Genomic DNA, 23,151 nt, shown 5'->3' with positions numbered 1-23,151 from the left:
TGAAAATCGTTGGACAAAACACGTTAGAAATCACGTGAGAGTTGTTATATCATATTGCATAGTGGTTGAATAAGCTCTTCAATGTTTTTTTGTTATAAAGATAAAAATAACGAAGCCTTGAGAGGAGGGCGTGGTGTATACTATCCGTGACATTCAACCAGAACAAATATTTGTTTTATATTGAAAACTGAAATAAAGATGAAACAAAACTATGATATAGCTTGTGTAACTTCAAATAAATATATGATAGTCATGCGGGAAAGCACGTATAATTGGTCATCAGAATGCAAACAAAGAGAAACGTTTATCTGGTCCCTTTTTGGTGGTCTCTTTTAAGTTTCGGTGAGACTACTTCAAGCGACCATGCTAACTATAAATAAAGTATCTATGAGATATTTTTATATTTCCTGTTTTTGTGGAGGCCCGAGCTTCGTGTTGAATCTGTAGGTACCTGTTTTTATTTATGTTTTGTTATTGTCGTTTTTCCTTTTGTCGCTTCTATATATTCATGGTGTTGTATGATTTTATTGGTCTTATGATTCTTTATTACGCCCCCTTCTTTTCTCTTAATTTTGTTCCATGACAACACATGCAATTTCTTGTTTCCTGTCTGAAATAAATTCTGTAAATTGGTCTCCGTCATAAATATGCATGAAATATTTGCCACTAAACGTTCGCAAAACAACTATCAATCATAGCTCAGCTAAAGCTATAAGTACTATAATGAATTTAAACATAATTTTATAGATAATTCACTTTTTTGGTAAAACGAAAATAAAAGAATATCAAAGAAAACCACCATTTTATTTAAATATGTTGTTTGTCTCATTATTATGAATGACTATTTAATGCCCAGCGCAAGTTAAATGCATATTTCGGATGAGATCATGTTAATTTGCACACATTGGCTACTATATGTATACTCATAATATGGACATCACACATGGAGTCCAGAATTTAGGAGCTTCTCTTGAAGATGCAGCACGCCGTAGACGAAAGTGACAATGAGCAGAGTGTAGATTAAGACTAGAATATTAATTTGATCATTGTTAGGTTACTGTCATATTGGCGTTTACCTGAGAAAAAGTTCACATTTTGTTAATTATAGGTATAGATAATACATTACTTGAATAAACGCATCTTAGTTACATACAATTATGTTGTAACAATCAACGCCAAATTAAAAAACCCTGATATTCATGGATTTGTATTACTTTTGAAATGAATCCCTGCACGTCATTTGGTATCTGGCAGAAAGTAGTTTTTTTTTTGTAATAATATCATATCTTCTCACTTTCAAACGGATTGAGGCATGAATCTGTTGAATTTGACCACATGATAATAAGAATAATAACAAAATTACTCAAACTTTTTTCAGATAAGAATTATAGTTGTATGTGGAATACTGGACCACTTTCAACACGAGTAAAACGAGTTAAGATTACAAGATAAAATCTAATTAAGAATAAATTGACTATGTAGTAACAGTATTTCAGTCTGAAACTTAAAGGGGCATCAGCTGTCGATCGTATTCCCCGATTTCTCACAATTTCTCCTATTCGACTAATAACATACTAAAACGTACATCCAAATTAAAAAAACAAAAACATAAAATATAAACAATTTACGACGCGGTGTGAGTGCCAATAAGACAACTCTCCATCCAAATAACAATTTATAAAAGTAAATCATTATAGGTCAATGTACGGCCTTCAACACGGATCCTTCCTTGGCTCACACCGAACAACAAGCTATAAAGGGCCCCAAAATTACTAGTGTTAAGCCATGTATGCTGAGTTCACACGTAATTCGAATTCGATTCGCATAAACTAATTCGAATTAGTTTAATTCGCATTCGAAACGTTTCACTTTCTCACATCAATTCTAATTCGAATTGCTATGCGCGTCAAATTCGCTAAATGTCCAAACGACGTTAACTTTTTCTTCCTTTTTGTCAAAAGCGTTTTTCTAATGCGAATTTGATAATTCGAATTACTAGTAGCCAATTCGAAGTAATTTGAATTAAAAAAAAAAAAGAAGAGTGTTTGAACGCTATTGGCGAATTCGATTCGCATTCGATTCGAATTCAATTCGAATTAAATGTACGTGTGAACAAGGCATTAAACGGGAAAACCAACGGTCTAATCTATAGTATGAATCAGCATTTCGTGTGTATTTTAGTCTAGACGCAATGTAATTAATCATTGAGTCGAACTTCCGAAGACTGCCGACGGTCATATAACTCGATATCAAGATAAAAAATAGATATAAGTAGATATCGAACTCAAGAAATTGGATTTTTTCTAGGTCTGTTTGATTCCATATTGTAGGTTTAACGGTATAAGAATGAGTTTTTGTAGATCGATTCAGTGAACCAAATTGTTTCCCCTTGTTTCACTTCCAATATAACTATTTTTTTTTTTTTTAATTTCTGAACACGTCTAGTTTTTGCGTAACCCATCTCCAGCTAAGTTATTCAACTGACATTCTCATGCATACGAATTTAATGCCAAATTATCCACTTGCAAGTGAATAATTCACTAGTTACGTTTCTTTGCTTATGTTGACAGAACTGATGCAAACTGGCTGCTAAACGCGAACTATTATTTCACTATTTCACTTTCATTAATGACCGAACAAAATCTGATTTGTTTTTCTATATCTCGTTGCTCATGCCCTTTAACTATAACACTTATCATAAAATAATAAAAAAAAAAATAGTTCTTTTAAAAAATAATTGATAATAACATGCAAAAGTCGAACAGATTTAATTGAAAACAGCTGAATTGCTTAATGAAATCGTCAACAATAGACAACTCAAAATGCGCATTCTATATATTTTTTTTTTAGTTTTTTAAACTAGGCAGTGGCTAATTTTGATTTAAAAAATATCTTTATTAAAACGAGCAAAATAGCATATTTCGATAGCAATGGCACCTGTTCTTTGTACAGAATGAATGTTAACTTTAGAAAAATACTACCAAAATAAGCATTGTCATAAAAGAATTAAATCATTACTAGTATTCGTCATTTAGTTGAAGAAGATAAGTGTAACAATATTTGAGATACATATAAACGTTTAAAAACATTTATGAGTAAAAATTTGGAAAAATAAAAAAAAAAGATCAAAACTATTGTAGATCAATTTGAAGCAATGAAATCATATTAAAAAAAATGATTTTTAAACTATGCTGTAAAAACAATTGAAAGATAAAAATCATAGACCATAAAGATCTGGAAAAATAGCCACTGCCTTTGAACTATTACTTTGTCTAGCAAAAAAGTTTTTGGAAAATATGAAAATGATTTATTGAACTATTTGAAGCAGTTATATTTCATTTTCACAGGTGACTACATATGTTATGCACTTCAGTTTAGGTACAAATGGAGAGAGCAGTACTATATAATGTCAGTAATGTATAAATGACAGTATATAAAGAAACAAGCGTTCATTCAAATGTCTAATTATAAATATTTATTTGAGAGTAAAAATTTTAAAAAAATCAGTATGATCGCCAATGAGACAACTCCTCATAAGACCAAATAACACAGAAATTAACAGATATAGGTCACCGTATAGCCTTCAGCATTAAGCAAAGCCAATACCGCATAGTCGGCTATAAAAAAACTACTAAATGACAATTGCAAAACAGAAAACTAACGGTCTAATTTACTGAGTATTTATAAAACAATGAACGAAATAACACAGCAAACATAACTTGTATTCTTCTTGAATGAGAATGATGTTTATGAGTGCACGTGTGGTTCTAATGTCTGATGACTTATATACAAATATTATGTGTTATATGATTATGAAGTACATGCACATAAAATTTCATGTACTGTCTTTAAACAATTTCTAACCGGGCTTTCTTAACTGTTTTTTATCCTTTACTTCTGTACTTGAAAATACACATTTCTATGTGTAAGTAAATCACGGTTTTTCCATATATACAAATAAGATGATGTGGTGTGATCAACTATCTAAATACATTTTCCCGACTGTACATCGCTTGCCAAGATATTTTACAGCTTTCAATCTAATTTCGTTCTGACAAAAAATCATTTATGACTTTAATTTAATCTATGCTATAGAAATATGTTTGTTAACGTGGTCTCTGCGATTTATGTTTTGTGAATTTCAATGCAGAAAACGAGTATACGGGTCACTTATGCAACATTTAAGCGAAGGGCTCATGTGCAGCTTAAACCTTTTAAATACTAGTAAGTTTCTGTTAATATTGTAAAAAAAACACCAATAAATACGGACAAGATTCAAGGAATATTTTGTAAAAAAGTTCTAGTGGTGAAAACGTTAAAAAAAAGATGGAAATCAATTTTAACGTTACGCACAAAATGGCTAAAATACCATTGTACCTTGGTCTTTTCTGATGCCCTGGACAATTATCCAACCACAGCTACAAGTCTAATGGTTATCATTTTATAAACTACACTAGTAAGTGATCACTCTGCAGTAATTTCGTAAATTTCTGAGACAGGGCCGTTTTTAACCCTTCGTGGCCATACTCCTTTTGGCCATTAGTTCAAAAGAGAATTTTAAAAAGATGTGATCTAACCGACGTTGACTGTGACCTGACTGTTATCATGACCAGAAACATGCATATTTACCTATCTATATAATATAGGATTTGCTTCAATTTCATAGAAACATTCAAAATGAAACAGTGTTCCCATTGTTCAATTTTTACAGACTATTCTAGTTATATCTTGTTATTGTAATTAGATAACTAGCTTCAGTTAATCAAACAGTCATCAACAATGGACATCATGAAGGGGATACAAAGTAAAAGTAAATTCATAGGTGATCTTGTACTAACAGAAGAGTAACAATATAGAAAGAGTTGTAATAGTGGTGATAACAAAATAAAAAGGGTTCACAATCAATCATGGAGGTTTTGTATTCACAGAGGAAATCGAAAGTTAGTGTTGTAATAAGGTTGGTAACAAAAGAACAAGGGTACACAGTCAATCATTGAGATTTTGTACTCACAAAGGAGAGTTAAACATGTCAAAGTAATATTTTTATAATTTTCAATCTTTAGCGAAAAATTTAAAACTAGTAAAAACATCCTGCACAGGTCTCGGGCATACTTCAAGTAGTCCGCTCATATATAATTTTTATGTTTATGAAAGTATTCAAAATTTTCTAATTTTAAAAGAAATTCTGCTTAGACTCGAGTATACCTTATGCATAGTCCGCAAACATAGTTATGCACTTATATGTAAATATTTAAAACTTCCACGGTATCCTACACATGGCTCGGGCATACCTCATGTATAGTCTGCAAACATAGTTATGTACTTTGATGTAAATATTTAAAACTTCCACGGTATCCTACACATGGCTCGGGCATACCTCATGTATAGTCTGCAAACATAGTTATGTACTTTGATGTAAATATTTAAAACTTCCACTGTATTCTACACATGGCTCAAGCATACCTTATGCATAGTCCGCAAACATAGTTATGTACTTTGATGTAAATATTTAAAACTTCCACGGTATCCTACACATCGCTCAGACATACTTCATGTATAGTCCGCAAACATAGTTATTTACTTTGATGTAAGACAATAACAATCAAAACCAAGGAGTAAACAAAGACTCACAAAACCAAAGGACATTTACATCAACAGTTATGAATAATCATTAAGAAACAACACGAACTCCACTAAAACCCGGGAGTGAAATCAGATGCTCCAGAAGTGTAAACATTTCCTGCACCGTATACGCACCCGTCGTGTTATTTCTTTGTTCAGTTCGGTAATGATGGAAGGTTATTATGACTGAGAAAGAATATCAGATATGATTTCTGACACACTTCTGTCATAATGGCCAATCAGCTCATGATAACGACCGTATTATTGAGTGATAACCTTAATTTGATTGATTCATAAATATTAAAACAACAACAATATCCTACACAATTTTAGTTTTCAATTTCGACGGGTTGGTTGTTTTGCTGCATTCACGAGAAATTCACATGAACATTTAAGCGTTCGTTTCATGTATAAGGTCGTTTGAGTTGAATCTCACCTGAAAACTTTCACACGAATTTCACAATTGAAAATTTGTATTTTGTATTTTTCCTGATTTTTAAAAAATTTGAATATATATTTGAAGTACGATGTTCACGTGGAATTCACGTGAGTTTTACATGAGATTCACATGAAACTCGCATTAACTGATTTCACGAATAAAGTCGATTGAAATGAGATTTACGAAAAATTCACGAGAGATTCACATGAATTTAAATTCAAGTGAAACTGATGTAAGTAAAATTTGCCGGAACAAAACCTACTTCAATATAACAAGTAAAGGTTTAGATAATAGTGAGTTATTAAGAATGTACACCAACTGTTTTTATCAACTTCTAAACAATGACAGTCAGACATTTTAAAAAATCAGACAAAAATATCACTAAACTAAATCAAATATGCATCATATGACTGAGATTCATTGATTGAAAACAAATTGTATGAACTAACCCAATCAATAAATTCCTTTCGCTGCAACATTTTACAAAATGATTAAATGTATTTGCTTTAATTCAAAATGATTTAAATTATTGCTAAAGAATTACATGGATTAATATTATCTGAATAAGGAGTTACCACAACATTTTCTCCTGCAAAACATATCAATGTTTGATAGCATTATTATTGTAAGAAACAAACTTGGTGATTAATCATGTTTTTGTTGAATAAAATTTGACAAAACACATAAAATGACACATGTGGCAATGGTCTGGTTGATTATGTTAGTACAAACTCTGTTACAAGTATAATATGGATGGTCACATTCTAGGAAAGGGAACAAGATTGTGTAAACTATATTAGGAATATATTACAGTTGTCTAATTTGCAATATGATTTTGCATTTATAACCAATTAAGAGGAGTAGGATAAAAATAAAATCATAATTACATTGTTTCTTGCATAATCTTTTATACGAATTTCACAAATGTATTTGTCATAAAATTTGACCATATCATTTTTGTTTTTGTTTAAGATATTTTAAACTCCATGTGGATTTTACATGAAAAAATAGAATGTGATTAACACGTTAAATTAACGTGAGTATTTAAATGAGATTCACATGAAACATGCATTAACTGATTACACGTATACACTTGTTTGAGATGAGATTTACGAGAAATTGATGTTGGTGAACTTTGCAAGTGTCGTACCTACTACACAAATAAAGGTTTAAATAAAAGTGTGTAGCAACCAGAACTTTTCTTGAACAACAGATATTAAACAAATCAGACAAATAGTGTTCTTCCAATGTGTCACAAACATCACATACTGTGTCATCAACTTGACAATGTTGTGTATTAAAAAAAATGCAATGTATATCATTAAAATTAGTGGTAAAAACTGATTTAGATAACCGTTTACTCTTTACACTACATATATACAACATGTTTTTAGAAAATTTTATATAATTGTATATTGGTTTAAAGATGATTTTTACATTTGATTACTGCTATCTGGCTAATAAATTAATACATACATGTTCTCAGCCCTTTCGTGTTAATAAGTTTATTTAGATTTTAATAAGTAATTGTATCTGTCAGAACACAAACTCGGTGATTTATGTTTGTGTCTGATAAAATTTGACGAGACAAGTAAACCTGAAATTTTATATTGACTAAGACGTACGTGTTGTCCACTTTACCTGTATTATTTACAACACAATTGTTTTGATTCAATATAAAGAGAAGTAGGATAAGATGAAATATGTGGTTACCTTGGTTTTGGCTTCTATGTAACATCCAGCTTTCACCAAGAATTTAACAATCTCTATATGTCCTTCCTGTACAGCCATCAATAACGGTGTAGCACAATCCTGTAAGACCAACATACATATAATTCATTAAAAATGTATTCATATACTGACAATTTTATTTTATAAATACAAATAATGTATACAATAGCACACACGACAGTTGTCACTATCCGAAATTGAGAGGAATACAAAAAGGTAAATTCATAGGTGATCTTAGAAGAGTAAGAAGAAAAAAAAGAAATGTAAAAGGGGACATAATAGAATACCCAATCAGTCACTGAGATCTTGTATTCACAGAGAAAATCGAAGGTAAGTGTTGTAATAGGGGATATAATAAAATAACAATAGTACACAATCAGTCATTGAGATCTTTTATTTACAGAGGAAATCGAAAGTTAGTGCTGTAATAGGGTTGATAATAAAATAACAAGGGTACACAATCAATCATTGAGATCTTGATCAAATGATAACCAGCACATCGAAAGTGAAAGCCAACGTATTGGAGGTAAACAAACAACACGTTAAAAGTGAAAACCAACGCGTTGAAAATTGGATACGGTATGGCTTAAACCGCAATTGACATGAACGGCCCTTGATATTCATGTTCATGTGTACACAGGCAAAATTTATTTACCTTAATTTCTTCTGAATCTCACTTGAAATTTACGTGAAATATTCACATGAGATTCACCTGAAACAATCTTATACATGAAACTCACGTTAAAATCTTCATGCGATTTTCTCGTGAATTGAGATTCACATGAATCTCACATGACGATTTTAACATGAATTTCCCAGAAATAAATGGTATTTATCATGATTTTGAAGTTTGAAAAATTCTATAACGATATTTTACAAAATTATTCACCTGAAATTTACGTGAGTTTTATGTGAGATTTATATGCAACTCGCATTAACTGATTTTACGTATTAACTTTAAATGAGATTTACGAGAATTTCACGTGAGATCCACATGCATTAAATTTACATGAAATTGATGTTAGTGAAATTTAGAAATTTGTCAGTTTAGTACCTACTTCAATATACCAAATAAAGGTTTATATAATAGAGGGTAACTTATAATGTACCCCACTTGTTCTAATCAACTTCTGCTGAACAATGGCAGTCAGATATTTAAAAAAATCAGAAACAAAAATCACAAAATTAAATGCAATATGCCACATATGACTGAGATCCATTTATAGTTAAACAAATTGTATGAAATTACGCAATCAATAAATTACTTTCGCTACAACATTTTACAAAATGACTACATGTTTATGTTATAATTTAAAGATGATTTACATTAGTTCTGAAGAACTAATTTTATCTGAATAAGGAGTAAACACAACATATTCTCATCCAGAACACATCCGATTTTTGATAAAATAATTTTGTAAGAAAACAAACTTGGTTATTTATTATGTTTATCGGATAAAATTTGATAAGTCAAATAAAATGACACCGGACATGTTGCTTATTTTAGTAAAAAACGGTAACAAGTATAATTTGGTAAGTCACATTCAAGAATCGGAACAGGATTGTAGTAACCCTATCAAGAACATGTAACAAATACAAACAGTGTATATAATGGGCACACACGTCAGTTGTAATAAAAACGTATGGACAATTTTTTGGTATAATGTATATGATACCACAATTAAAAAAAATGAACATCAAGAAAGGAATACAAAAAAAGTAAATTTACAAAAATACTGAACTCAGAAGAAAATGTCCATAATCATATGGCAAAATAAAAAGCAGAAAATCATCAAACAAATAACAACTGTCATATAGTCAATGAGATAGTAAAAAAACAATGGTACACAACCAGTCATTTAGATCATGTATTTACAGAGGAAATCGAAGATTAGTGTTGTAATAGGGGATATAATAAAATAACAATAGTACACAATCAGTCATTGAGATCTGTTATTTACTGAGGAAGTCGAAAGTTAGTGTTGTAATAGGGTTGATAATGATATAACAAGGGTATACAATCAATCATTGAGATCTTGTTTTCACAGAGGAATTCGACAGTAATTATTATAATAGGGATGACAATAAAATACCAATGGTACATAATCAGTTATTGAGATCCTGTATTCACAGAGGACATCGAAATTAAGTGTTGTAACAGGGGTGATAATAAAATCACAAGGGTACATAATCAGTTATTGAGATCTTGTATTCACAGAGGACATCGAAAGTAAGCGTTGTAACAGGGGTGATAATAAAATAACAATGGTACATAATCAGTCATTGAGATCTTGTATTCACAGAGAACATCGAACGTAAGTGTTGCTATAGGGGTGAGTATAAAATAACAATAGAAAACAATCAGTTATTGAGATCCTGTATTTACAGAAGACATAAACAGATAATGTGAAATAGGGGTGATGATAAATTAACATTGGTACACAACCAGTCATTGAGATCTTGTATTCACAGAGGAAATCGAAAGTTAGTGTTGTAACAGGGGTGATAATAAACTAACAATGGTACATCATCAGTTATTGAGATCTTGTATTCACAGAGGACATCGAAAGTAAGTGTTGTAACAGGGGTGATAATAAAATAACAATGGTACATAATCAGTCATTGAGATCTTGTATTCACAGAGAACATCAAACCTTAGTGTTGCTATAGGGGTGAGTATAAAATAACAATAGAACACAATCAGTTATTGAGATCTTGTATTTACAGAGAAAATAAACAGATAGTGTGAAATAGGGGTGATGATAAATTAACATTGGTACACAACCAGTCATTGAGATCTTGTATTCACAGAGGAAATCGAAAGTTAGTGTTGCTATAGGGGTGAGTATAAAATAACAATAGTACACAACCAGTCATTGAGATCTTGTATTCACAGAGGAAATCGAAAGTTAGTTTTGCTAAAGGTGTGATAATAAAATATCAATGGTACGTCATCAGTTATTGAGATCTTGTATTCACATAGAACTTCGAAAGTTTTGTGATATAGGGGTGAGTATAAAATAACAATAGTACACAACCAGTCATTGAGATCTTGTATTCACAGAGAAAATCGAAAGTTAGTGTTGCTAAACGTGTGATAATAAAATATCAATGGTACATCATCAGTTATTGAGATCTTGTATTCACATAGGACATCGAAAGTTAGTGTTGTAACAGGGGTGATAATAAAATAACAAAGGTACATTATCAATTATTGAGATCTTGTATTCACAAAGAACTTCGAAAGTTAGTGTTGTTATAGTCGGGGTGATAATAGAATAACAGTGGTACATGATAAATCATTGATATCTTGTATCCACAGAGGCAATCGAAAGTTAGTGTTGTAATAGGGGTAATAATAAAATAACAAGAGTACACAGTCAGTCATTGCGATTTTGTATTCACAGAGGAAATCGAAAGTTAGTGTTGTAATAGGGCTGATAATAAAATAACAAATGCATAATCAGTCAATGATATTTTGTATTCACAGAGGAATTAGAAAATTAGTGTTGCAATAGGGGTTATAATTAAATATTGAAGGTTCACCATCAGTCATTGATCTCTTGTATTCACAGAGGAAATAGAAAGTTATTGTTGTAATTGGGGTGATAATAAAATAACAATGGTCAACAATAAATCATTGATATCTTGTATCCACAGAGGCAATCGAAAGTTGGTGTTGTAATAGGGGTGATAATAAAATAATAATGGTGCACAATCAGTCATTGATATCTTGAATTCACAAAAGAAATCGAAAGTTAGTGCTGTTATATTGGTTATAATAAAATAACAATGGTACACAAAAAATCATTGATATCATGCATTCACAGAGGAATTCGAAAATTAGTTTTGCAATAGGGGTGATAATAAAATAATAATTGTACACAATCAGTCCTTGAGAACTTGTATTCACAGAGGAAATCGAAAGTTCGTGTTGTTATAGGGCTGAAAATAAGATAACAAGGGTACATACTCAGTCTATGATATCTTGTATTCACAAAGGAAATCGAAAGTTAGTGTTGTAATAGGGCTGATAATAAAATAATAATGGTACAAAACCAGACATTGCGAACTTGTATTCACAGAGGAAATTAACAGTTAGTGTCGTAATAGGGGTGATAACAAAATCAAAAGGGTACACAATCAGTCAATGATATCTTGTATTCACAGAGGAAATCGACAGTTAGTGTTGGTATAGGGGTGATAATAAAATAACAATGGTACACAATCAGTCATTGATATCTTGTATTCACAGAGGAAATCGAAAGTTAGTGTTGGTATAGGGGTGATAATAAAATAACAATGGTACACAATCAGTCATTGATATCTTGTATTCACAGAGGAAATCGAAAGTTAGTGTTGTAATAGGGATGATAATAAAATGAAAAGAGTTTACAATCAATCATTGATATATTGTATTCACAGTGGAAATCGAAAGTAAGTGTTGCAATAGGGGTGATAATAAAATAACAATAGTTCACAATCAATCATTGATATATTGTATTCACAGTGGAAATTTTGTACATATTCATTCATTGATTTAATACAGATATTAATTTTAAAATTATTCTAGTGTTTTCCTCTTATTGTTAAGATACGTATTAATTTGGACATTTAAAGAGAGGGGACGACCATTTGATATTGTTTTGGTGGGTGAGGGATGAGAAGTAAGACTAATAAAAAAAAGAATCGTCTGTTACCACGGATGTGTTTTATTACTTTCTTTTATTTTACATAAGTTTTAAGCATTTTGCAAAGTTCTTTTTTTCTAGCTCCTATCAAGCCAGGTTTTTCATTTTCATAATCCTCCTATACCCCCACAGAAAATCAAACAATCGTCTACTTATATTAAGGAAATATTATGAAAACAAAGCGTCATCAAGATATCATAGACTTTAAATATGAATAAAAAGAAAAATGGCGTATATGCATTAACAAGACAGTTCCTCAATGGCAAAAAAAGACAAAGAAGCAGATGAATAATTTATTTATAGTTAATAGATTTAGGCAACTGCAATTGCTGTCTTCTTCTTTTTTTACTTGATGATGAAATCAATAGTACTATTAATTTTGTTCTTACTAAAAACAATAGTCCTGAATATGAATAAAATATTTGACACTGGACGTTAAGCAATCAACAATCATTCATATATTGAAGAAAATACAGGTGTGTCTCCCGTTTGTACTGGACGTATCTCCTTTCCATTTTTGTTTGGAGGTGGGTGGATTTAAGGATTCTGTTATTTCTGGAAAAGTGGTCATTATATATCTCCTGCAACTTAATGTTCACTTCAAATTAAACTAAAAAGGGGAAAATATTTCTAAATCTCAATTGACTGTATAAATTTAAGAAAGTAAAGGAAACACATAACATACAATGAACAGATATATCATGTTATGGAGGGGTATTTTGAGAATAAGAGGATATTATCATAGAACCACGGGAATTATACAAAAGTCATCTACTTATACGCGTTAGCTCGCTGTTCTATGTTACGTCATAACCGAACAATTTTGGCGGGAAGATGCTCGATAGGACAAATAAAGAATATCTAAAATGGTAAATATACCATGGTATTTGAGGCAAATTCACCGGCAGTGCCTGGTAAATCATGCAAATTCGTTTGAAATGAGAAAAAATGTAAGAATATGCGACAAATATACTTGCTACCAACCAATCAAAGTTGATCATTCTAATATAAGGTGAAATTAAGCACTTAATTTACCTATATACATGTACACAATTTTCAAATCGTAACGTCGAAATAAAGTGTCGTATTAAATTTGATTTATCTATTTCCGTTAAAATACCGGCGTCACACATACGCGTTAAGCACCGACGTACGCCGGGCGTGGTTACAAACCACGTACGCTGCCAATAATTTTGAACGCATCCAACTTGTCAATTATATCTGAATCGTGTGCACTTACACTAGTACGAGAAGCGTACACGTGCGTTTATCTGGCGTTCAAGTAACATATGTTGTCGTATTACTAACGTTTGTATAACGCAGTTGAAAGTCACGCTACGAAGGACAATAGTCCCTTGAACTTATTTTAGACGCATCCCTGTCGTACCAAGGACGATTCTCCGTGCATTCGCGTTTCTAGAATATGTAATGCCACATGTTTTTATGTTGTTCTGATACATCACTATCCCAGGTTAGCGGGTGGGTTTCGACAATAATTATTAAACCAAAGGAGTAAACAGAGACTTACAAAACCAAAGGACACCTACATCAACAATTATAAACAAGTGAAACTGCGAGCTACTGCTCACTGATGATACCCCCGCCGCAAGTGGATAATATTCATAGTGTAAAAATATGCAAGTGTTCGGTAAACAGGAAGTTGTCGAGTGATGAATCTGAAAACGCATCACACGGTATAGCTGACTTATATAAATCCTGAAACCAAATTTCAAAAATCTTTGTATTGTAGTTCCTGAGAAAAATGTGACGAACATTTTCAACTTGGCTATCATGTGTAAAATCATACAAGTGTTCGGTAAACAGGAAGTTGTCAAGTGGTCCATCTGAAAACGCATCACAAGGTATAGCTGACTTAGAAAAACCCTGAAACCAAATCCTTGTATTGTAGTTCCTGAGAAAAATGCGACGAAAAATATTCATGGGACGGACAGAATGACGGACTGACCGAAAGACAGACAGAGGTAAAACAGTATACCCACTTTTTTTAAAGCGGGGGTATAATAATAATAAAGAAACAACACGAACTCCACTAAAAACCGGGAGTGAAATCAGGTGCTCCAGAATAGTAAGCATTTTCTGCACCGTATACGGCACCCGTCGTGTTATCTCTGTGTTCAGTTTGGTAGTGGTGGAAGGTTATTATGACTGAGGAAGAATATCAGATATGATTTCTGACACACTTTTGTCATAATGGCCAACCGGGTTTTGATGGCAACCGTAACATTTCTTGAGTGATGACCTTGATTTGATTGATTCATAGCCCTGTCTTAGCAACTATTGAGAAAGCAGTATTCCTCGTTCAATAAAATTAACGTTTTTTTGAGCTAGCTCTTGAGTAGCTTATCAATTGAGACACATATACTCCATATGCTGGTGCCGCTAGGATGTTGTTACCCAAAAATGCAAAGTTGACTATAGGAAAATTGAATTATCGCGTTTGTCATAAATTTTGGTATTCAACCTACCATTAGTAGTTATTTCTAGAAAAAAAAGTCTAAATATGAAGCAGATTTATCTGTGTCGGTATAATATCTTTAATTTCAAGTTCACTTGGATATATTAGATGTAAGTGATCACTGAATATATTATTATTGAGAAACAGTGCATCATCAATATACCGAAAGGTGTAATTAAAAGACTGGGCTAATTACTTTTCTCCTTTCTGTACAAGCCCTTGGATAAATTCTGCTTCATAGGAATATAAAAACAAATCTGCAAGTAAAGGAGCGCAATTGGTACCAATTGGGATTCCACTAGTCTATTGGAACACCAAACCTCCAAATTCAACAAATATGTTGTCAATTAAAAAATCCAGCATGGCAGTAAAATCCTCGTCGTTATATTTTTTCCTTGACTCTGTATGATTTTTCACAAAGTAAAAAACTGAATTCTAGCCCAAAACTAGATATGTAAAACGTCTAGTGCCCTTTTTGTTAAAGAAACATAAACTGACGAGTTCTTTCCGTCGAGCTTTAAGATTAGTATGTGGAATAGTGGTATAAAGATATATTTTTTTTAAGGTAGATCTTAAGTAAATGTTTTTTGAGACAGAAATTTCTTATAATTTTCCAAAACGAACATTTTACTATGCTTTCTGAAATATAAGATAAAAAGTATGGATCACCGTGCTATTTTTCAAGCTGTAAGTCGTTGGAAATTGCCTTAATTTGTTTATTTTGTTCATGAAAAAACACATAAGAGTGCTTTGAGATAGAATTTTGAAATAAAATGTGAGAAGATAGGTTTCATAATATGTTTTAAGAAAATAAAAAGAAACCATGGTGGCATCGAACTTGTTTTCTTGCCACAAGTAAAAATAACAAAATTCCGTATTAGCCCAGTATACATTTTGTACTATGAGAGTTTTTTAACAACCAAAAAGGTTGATATTTGTTAAAATATTTCGAATAATATTATAAATTAACAAGTTTTCTTTATATAAATAAATAGTCTAACCATTAAATTGCAAATCTGTTTCCAAATTTGCTGATTTGAGCAAATAACTAGACCGATTTTGAATTGTAATTGTACAATTCAAGATGGCGGTAAACCATGAATCTACCTTAAAAACATGATTTAATTTTTCTTTAGGATTTCTGCAGCTAATTTGGAAATGCTATGATAAATATTTTCAATTTAGTAAATTTTATACGTTTTGATCATGTTGATAAAACATGTCAATAATATTATTATATTATTATATTATCATCAATCTGGTCTCGTACAAATGCGGAGTGAAGAGAGGGGCAATATATATATATATATAACTCTTTTATTCTTAAATCTCATTGAAAAACGTAAGATCAACCGCTTAGAATAAGAAAAATTTAGTTAAAATATGAAATAAAATTGCGAATGGATATGGAGAATGTGTCAAAGAGACAACATCCCGACATAAAAACAGAAAACAGATAAAGGCAACCATTTGGGTCTTCAATACAACGACAAAATCCAGCACTTGGAGATGTTTTAAAATGAAAATTAAAAACAACAAGAATGGGTCCACAGTACACGGATGTCCCACTCGCAATATCATTTTCTATGTTCAGCGGACCGTAAATCACCAAAGTTTTAAGTTAATGTCTTACATGTTAAAGACGGACAAACATATATATACCATAAGAAGTCCTGTAAATAGGCGTATAAAAAGGGGGAGGGTATTCTTATCCCAAATTGTCTTTGCTTCATGAATATTGTATTAAAAATTTTGTTTGAATATTAAGGAGATTTTGTTATATCATTAAATCAAATGTATAAAAAATGACAACATTTATCAATCTGTTCAACATTTAAAACATAAAAATAAAAAAAAGATATGTTTACTTTTCATTCCTTTAACTGTATCTGAACATAATTGATAAAAAAACAGTGATCTGATTGTCAAATTCTTATGAAGATTATTCATACATAGATTATGTTTCATGTAGTAGAAATATTTACTTTTTATGTTAAAACAGAAATTGCCAAAACATTGACTTTCTTATCAGATAATCTTTGTGTAACATCTGTGGTCAGTTTATTGGGAAGAGTAATATATAAACCAAAAGGACTTTAAACTGTGAATGCAACCAGTTGTGAAATTTGAGATTGCTTCAAATCTTAGGGCATTCTTCGGGCTGTACTATAATGTATACATCAATAGGTTGATATTATCACTTGCTTGATTATATCATAAGTATCTGAAACTTATCAGATGTCAGTACTTAATTTCGATGCGGTTACAGCACAATTGTAAATGCATCAGCTATTTGTCAAACCAATTAATCTCTTTTAATTCGTATGTGGTATTTCAACTGATGCTAGTTATAGATGCTATATTAAACTAAGTGAACTGTGGTGTTATTACATTTATCTGACCAACTATATTTTATTGTTTCTTCAGAATGAAAGATAAAAAAAGGAGCAAATAGAGGAAACCGGTTTTATGCAGATGTGCCATTTTTTTTTGAAAAGTAAGGCGTGTTTATGCAACATAAACCTGATGAAGAGCGTGACCAAAACAATATCTTTACTTATGTACCAAAAGATGAAAAAATAAATCTATAGGTCTGTTTTTTTGTTAATTGATATGTGAGAAGGTATATATTTCTGAAAAACAAAAATATATGAAAAAGGTGGGGTACTGGATGTCTACCAAACACTATTGACGTGCCCCCTACTCCACCCCACACGAGATGATAACACGTGTATTTGAATAGCTTATACAAGCAGTGAGACTTTGATAAAATATTGAATCTGAATCTGCAAACTTTAAATAAACTCTTATAACCATGGTAAATAACAAATTGTCATTTAGAAAAATGCACGATATTACATTTACCTTCCATACAAAAAAACGTATGAATCATTTTAATCAGTTCATGTATATCTGCTAAACTTATTTCTCTTAAGTATTTTCCTATTCCAATATAGTATATTACACAACTCTATTGAACCGCAGCTAGCACATACACTTGGTCACTGGTTATGCATGGATTTTGTTAGATTATCAGTAATTAAGTACATCTCTCCCAACAGGTGCCTCCAGATAGAGTTATAAACAAACAACGATGTGAATCAAAGAAAATCGTATGCCAAAGTATCTATATTTACATTTTAAATTACAATATGATTAATATGATGTGACTATTTTCTACACAAATGTGTACAAATGTATATCCCCATGGCCACTAAGTGTGCCCCTTTAATAGCAGACTTGTTGTTGTACTGTTACGAATCACAGTTTATGACAAAACTCAATAAAGACCCGTCGAAATTGCATTCAATTGATAAATTCAACAACACTTACCGTTATCTTGATGATATTTTTTCGTTAAATAATCAAGAATTTTTCAATATACTGCTGAAATTTACCTCAAGGAAGTTACTTTTAACTGTCCTTTCTTGGATTTAGATATTTCGGTTTTAAACGGGAAACTCCACACTAAAAATTTACGACAAAAGAGACGATTTTTCGTTTCCTATTGTTAATTTTCCATTTTTAGATGGTGATGTTCCTTTGGCACCATCTTACGGTATTTATATTTCACAGCTCGTTCGCTATGCCCGTGTCTGTTGTGACGTTTTTGATTTTAACGAAAACAATCTATGTATTACTGGGAAATTATTAAACCATGGATATCATTACCATAAATTACTTAAAACCTTCATAAATTTGTCCATAGATATAAAGATTTGGTTTTGAAGTTTGGTTGTTACCGTATAAAACTTATTTCAAACGGGATAGCACATCCTCATTTTTACGGAAATGTTGTTAACCGTGCCCGGAAATTTAGAAATGATCCATGGAAACTTGTTGCTCCTTTAAATAAACTTATTCTAAAAGGTTACCTATTCCATGTATTCAACACTGTAATAAGATCATTGAATATTGTTTTTATTGGTATAAATATTGATTGTGTTATCAGTAAATTAAAAGCTAACTAAATACAGTTGGGTGCAGACCAAGCATTACATAAAGTAAACGCAAGTTAACGCGGCGTGCACATTTTTCGTTAGTTAACTATAAATTTCGCGTTTACTAGTAAACGCCCGTTTACTTCATTTACGTTAACGCGGTCAAAACGGAAATTTCTAATGTCTACTCGAGTAAACGCACGTTTACTCTGTGTCCGTTTAGTCAGTAGTAAACGTCCGTTTACTTCAGATTTCACAAGTTTAATTTTACGTGCACGTAAAAGTAAACGGGCGTTTACTACAGATTTCTCAATTGTATTTTTATGGGTACTTGAAAGTAAACAGGCGTTTACTTTTCGCGTTAACTAATTGTGTATACTAGTATTATAAAATAATCGCCGTGTGCATTTGTACATTTATTTATATTGTTAAAATGACTTAATATTTTACGTATATGTGTTTTGAACCCTAACATTAAAAAACACTTTTTATTAGAAATATAAACATTTATTAATTGCAAAAATAGTCAGTTCCAAAAACTTTCAACAGCGGATTTTCTATTTTTTCTGTTCAACATTTACATGTACAAATATCGACTCACAGTTAAACCGGCATATTTAAAAATTAATATGCCAAAATTAAATATTCCAAAACTTAATATCCTCTCACGAATGTAAACTGAAAGTCTTGTAAGTTTTACAGTTCCAGGACGAATTTCCATTTTGTTCTTATATGCAATGATTAATTTTCAATAAACTAAGTAAAGAGGTCTCATTTCATTAAATGCAATTGCCAATATGTTGATCGAAAATGGACAGATGAATATTTTAATGTACCTTATCATGTGATATATTAGGTCAGTGTATCCAGGATACGAGGACAATCTGCGTTAACGCGCGTTTACTACAAACAGTAAACGGGCGTTTACTTTTTTTTTAAAGATAGAAGACACGCCTTTTTCGCGTTAACGCGAAGTAAACGCGAAAGTAAACGCCCGTTTACTCTTTACAAGATTAGAAGACGCGCGGTTTTCGCGTTAACGCGGAGGTTAACGCGAAAGTAAACGCCCGTTTACTATTTATGTCTACTAAAATTTCGGAGTTAACGCAGAGTTAACGTGGCGTTTACAAGAAGTGCACGCGAGTAAACGCCGCGTTCACTTTTTAGGCCCGTTTACATGTAATGCTTGGTCTGCACCCAACTGTATTACTAGTATTTTATATACATATACTTATTCATGGATCTACAATCTGTCGATACCTGTAACTTGGCATTGCACAATGTCATGTTTTCCCTGGCTGTTTATGACGTATTTACACTAAATCCATTTGATCTTGGATGCGTACGGATTGATAGTTTAGTCTAAGATGCATGATTTTTTTATTAGTTGTTAGAGGTTTTAAACTAGCTGTCAGATAACTGCGAGTACTCTCAGATCTGTTCATTGTGTCTTTTTGTGTCGGGATGTATAAGTACCCGGCCACGTTCACTTGTTTTTTTGTCCATTTGATGAGTTAAGCCTTTTTCAACTAATTTTTAAAGTTCGTTCTTATGTTGTACTGTCATACCGCTGCCCCAGGTTAGGGGGAGGGTTTGGATCCCGCTAACATGTTTAACCCCGCCACATTATTTATGTATGTGCCTGTCCCAAGTCAGGAGCCTGTAATTCAATGGTTGTCGTTTGTTTATGTGTTACATATTTGTGTTTCGTTCATTTTTTATTTATAAATAAGGCCGTTTGTTTTCTCGTTTGAATTGTTTTGCGTTGTCTTGTCGGGGTCTTTAATAGCTGACTATGCGGTATGGGATTTGCTCATTGTTGAAGGCCGTACGGTGACATATAGCTGTTAATGTCATTGTGGTCTCTTGTGGATAGTTGTCTCATTGGCAATCATACCAAATCTTATTTTTTTATATTTCCCGTCACCCTTTCCCCCTTATATAGTACTGATTCTTTCTTAGATCTTTTTTTCTGATTTTTTATGATAAATCACCAGTACAGTTATGTTAATGAAAGTACAAATGTAGCTTAAAATATCAATTTGATACAGATAAAATATTCCGTCTGGTCAGAAGTCGTCAATACGTGATACGTGATATCCTGAGGCAAGATTGCTTTGAAGAGGCTATCATTCCTTATTCTATGTTTTTAACTGGTGTAACTCAATTTAGACAATACTGATATGTTTTAGCCTGCTTTAACTTTAGTGGGAGATATTGTCGGGATAATTGTGCAAATCGTGATACAAGCATGAAATTTGGTATAGAGGTTGACTAAACGATAATTAAAAAAAATCAGCTGCTGGCCATAAAAAATTTCTATTTTTCGAAATGGCCACCGCTCATTTTAAAAATGGCGTCATATCCAATTCGCTACATTTCTTAAATCCTTTGAGAGCTGTATTTTAGGTATAATCCAAAGACATTTTATAAAACGTAAATAACAGTTCCTAAAGTACGATAAAACAATACATAAATGATGAAAAAGTCACTTCCGGTTCAAAAATGGTGGCAATTACGTTAAAAATGGCTAAATTTCGTAAACCCTTTAAAAGCTGTGTTTTTGGTACATGTATAACCCAAAGTAAGGTTTGATAAAACGAAAATAACTGTTCCTAAAGTACGATGAAACAATATTTAAAATTCGAAATGGCCACCGCTCATTTTAAAAATGGCGTCATATCCAATTCGCTACATTTCTTAAATCCTTTGAGAGCTGTATTTTAGATATAGTCTACAGACATTTTATAAAACGTAAATAACAGTTCCTAAAGTACGATAAAACAATACATAAATGATGAAAAAGTTACTTCCGGTTCCAAAATAGTGGCAAAAACGTTTAAAATGGCTACATTTCGTAAGTCCCTTGAAAGCTGTGTTGTAGGTGTAATCCAATGCAAGTTTTAATAAAAACGTAAATTACCGATCCTAAAGTACGATAACACAATACATACACGACGAAAAACTAACTTCCAGTTCTTAATGGCGACAAAAAACGTTTAAAATTTCATTATTTTTTTCATTGTCTTCTAATTTAAAAGAGCTATCACTTAATTTGTTGATTTGTTAAGTTCAAATACCTAGTTCGGTTAGAAAAGGCAGTTTGCATTCCGTATAATTATCTGACAGTTGCCAACACACAAACGCGTTCGAGGTAGGCCAGAACGGAATCGTTTACAGTTATCAACAACGCTGCATTTTTTGCATCCGCTTTTCAAAAGTTTCTGATACGAGGGTACAAATGCAGCCAAAGAAGTCCATTTTGGTTTCCAACTGCCAGTGTTTGTTTTTCTTTCATCTAAACCCAGTGTTAAAGACTTGATATGCTTCTCTTTCGATGTGCTCCGGAAGAGAACCTCTTGTAGGGGGGGTAGCATCATAAGGGCGCTGCTTCCTGATAAATGATTTAAATCGTGCCTTGTTAACATCAAATGTTGATGTTGCCGTACAAGATGCAAGCAAATGCTTCTATGATGTCCATGTCGAAAGCGAGCAACAACATCCATTACATCTGGAAATAATTCAAATGTCTGCCAAGGTGACCTATTTACTTTCCCACCAAATGCTGACACAGTGTCACAATCACAGAATGCATGGAAGGAAATAATAGCATCTGCACGAGGACCAAGCACATTTGATATGTCATATACATGAAGCCATTGGAAGTCTTTATTCCCTCAAAAACCTATCCACACTTTGTCCATACCTAATACTACAAGAGCTGCAATCCTTATACTACTACATCTGTATCAGTACTTCTTAAAATTGCTTTTATCAACCATTTTCAGCAGAAAGCTTATCATGGACAAACATACCGGTAATGTCTTGTTCTTGGTTATAAAGGGATAGCTGGGAAGTATCCGTATTGAAATTGCAAAGAATGTTTCACCTTGAGTAACATAAACATTGTTATAGGTCTCTAAAGAAGCAATTTCATCGGCAACAAACTTGAATCATTCCGTTTTGTTGTCATCTTCACAAAGAAAACTACTCCAAATCCTTGGCGTTCTATCAAAATCAACAACTTTCCGTCTAGCACCAGGAACTTGCATTTTTCTCGGTCGAGCCTTTACATTATTTATTTAGTAAACATCAAATACACTGTCTACTCTTCAATACTTATCGGTGCAACATTTTATGTGAGGCAGTATGACATCGATTGCATAATCATCAAATAGTTGTGCACGTGGTGGCTTAGAATTGACCATTGCTGGTACTCAAAACGGTAAATTCGTCAGAATTTGCATCAGT

General features: G+C 32.0%; 1 protein-coding gene across 1 annotated transcript in view; it reads right to left on the bottom strand.

Moving 5' to 3' along the window:
• LOC139494657 (uncharacterized) overlaps nucleotides 1-23,151 on the bottom strand; it is a 98,327-nt gene that overhangs the window by 33,505 nt on the left and 41,671 nt on the right. Inside the window, exon 6 of the mRNA XM_071282818.1 lies at nucleotides 7,775-7,873. Coding sequence (XP_071138919.1) covers nucleotides 7,775-7,873 — 99 coding nt within the window. The remainder of the gene's footprint in view (nucleotides 1-7,774; nucleotides 7,874-23,151) is intronic.

Source organism: Mytilus edulis, chromosome 11, assembly GCF_963676685.1.
Source record: "Mytilus edulis chromosome 11, xbMytEdul2.2, whole genome shotgun sequence".
NCBI classification, from domain to species: Eukaryota; Metazoa; Mollusca; class Bivalvia; order Mytilida; family Mytilidae; genus Mytilus; species Mytilus edulis.
Note: the sequence above shows the minus strand (reverse complement) of the source record. Positions and strands in the feature narration are given on the sequence as shown.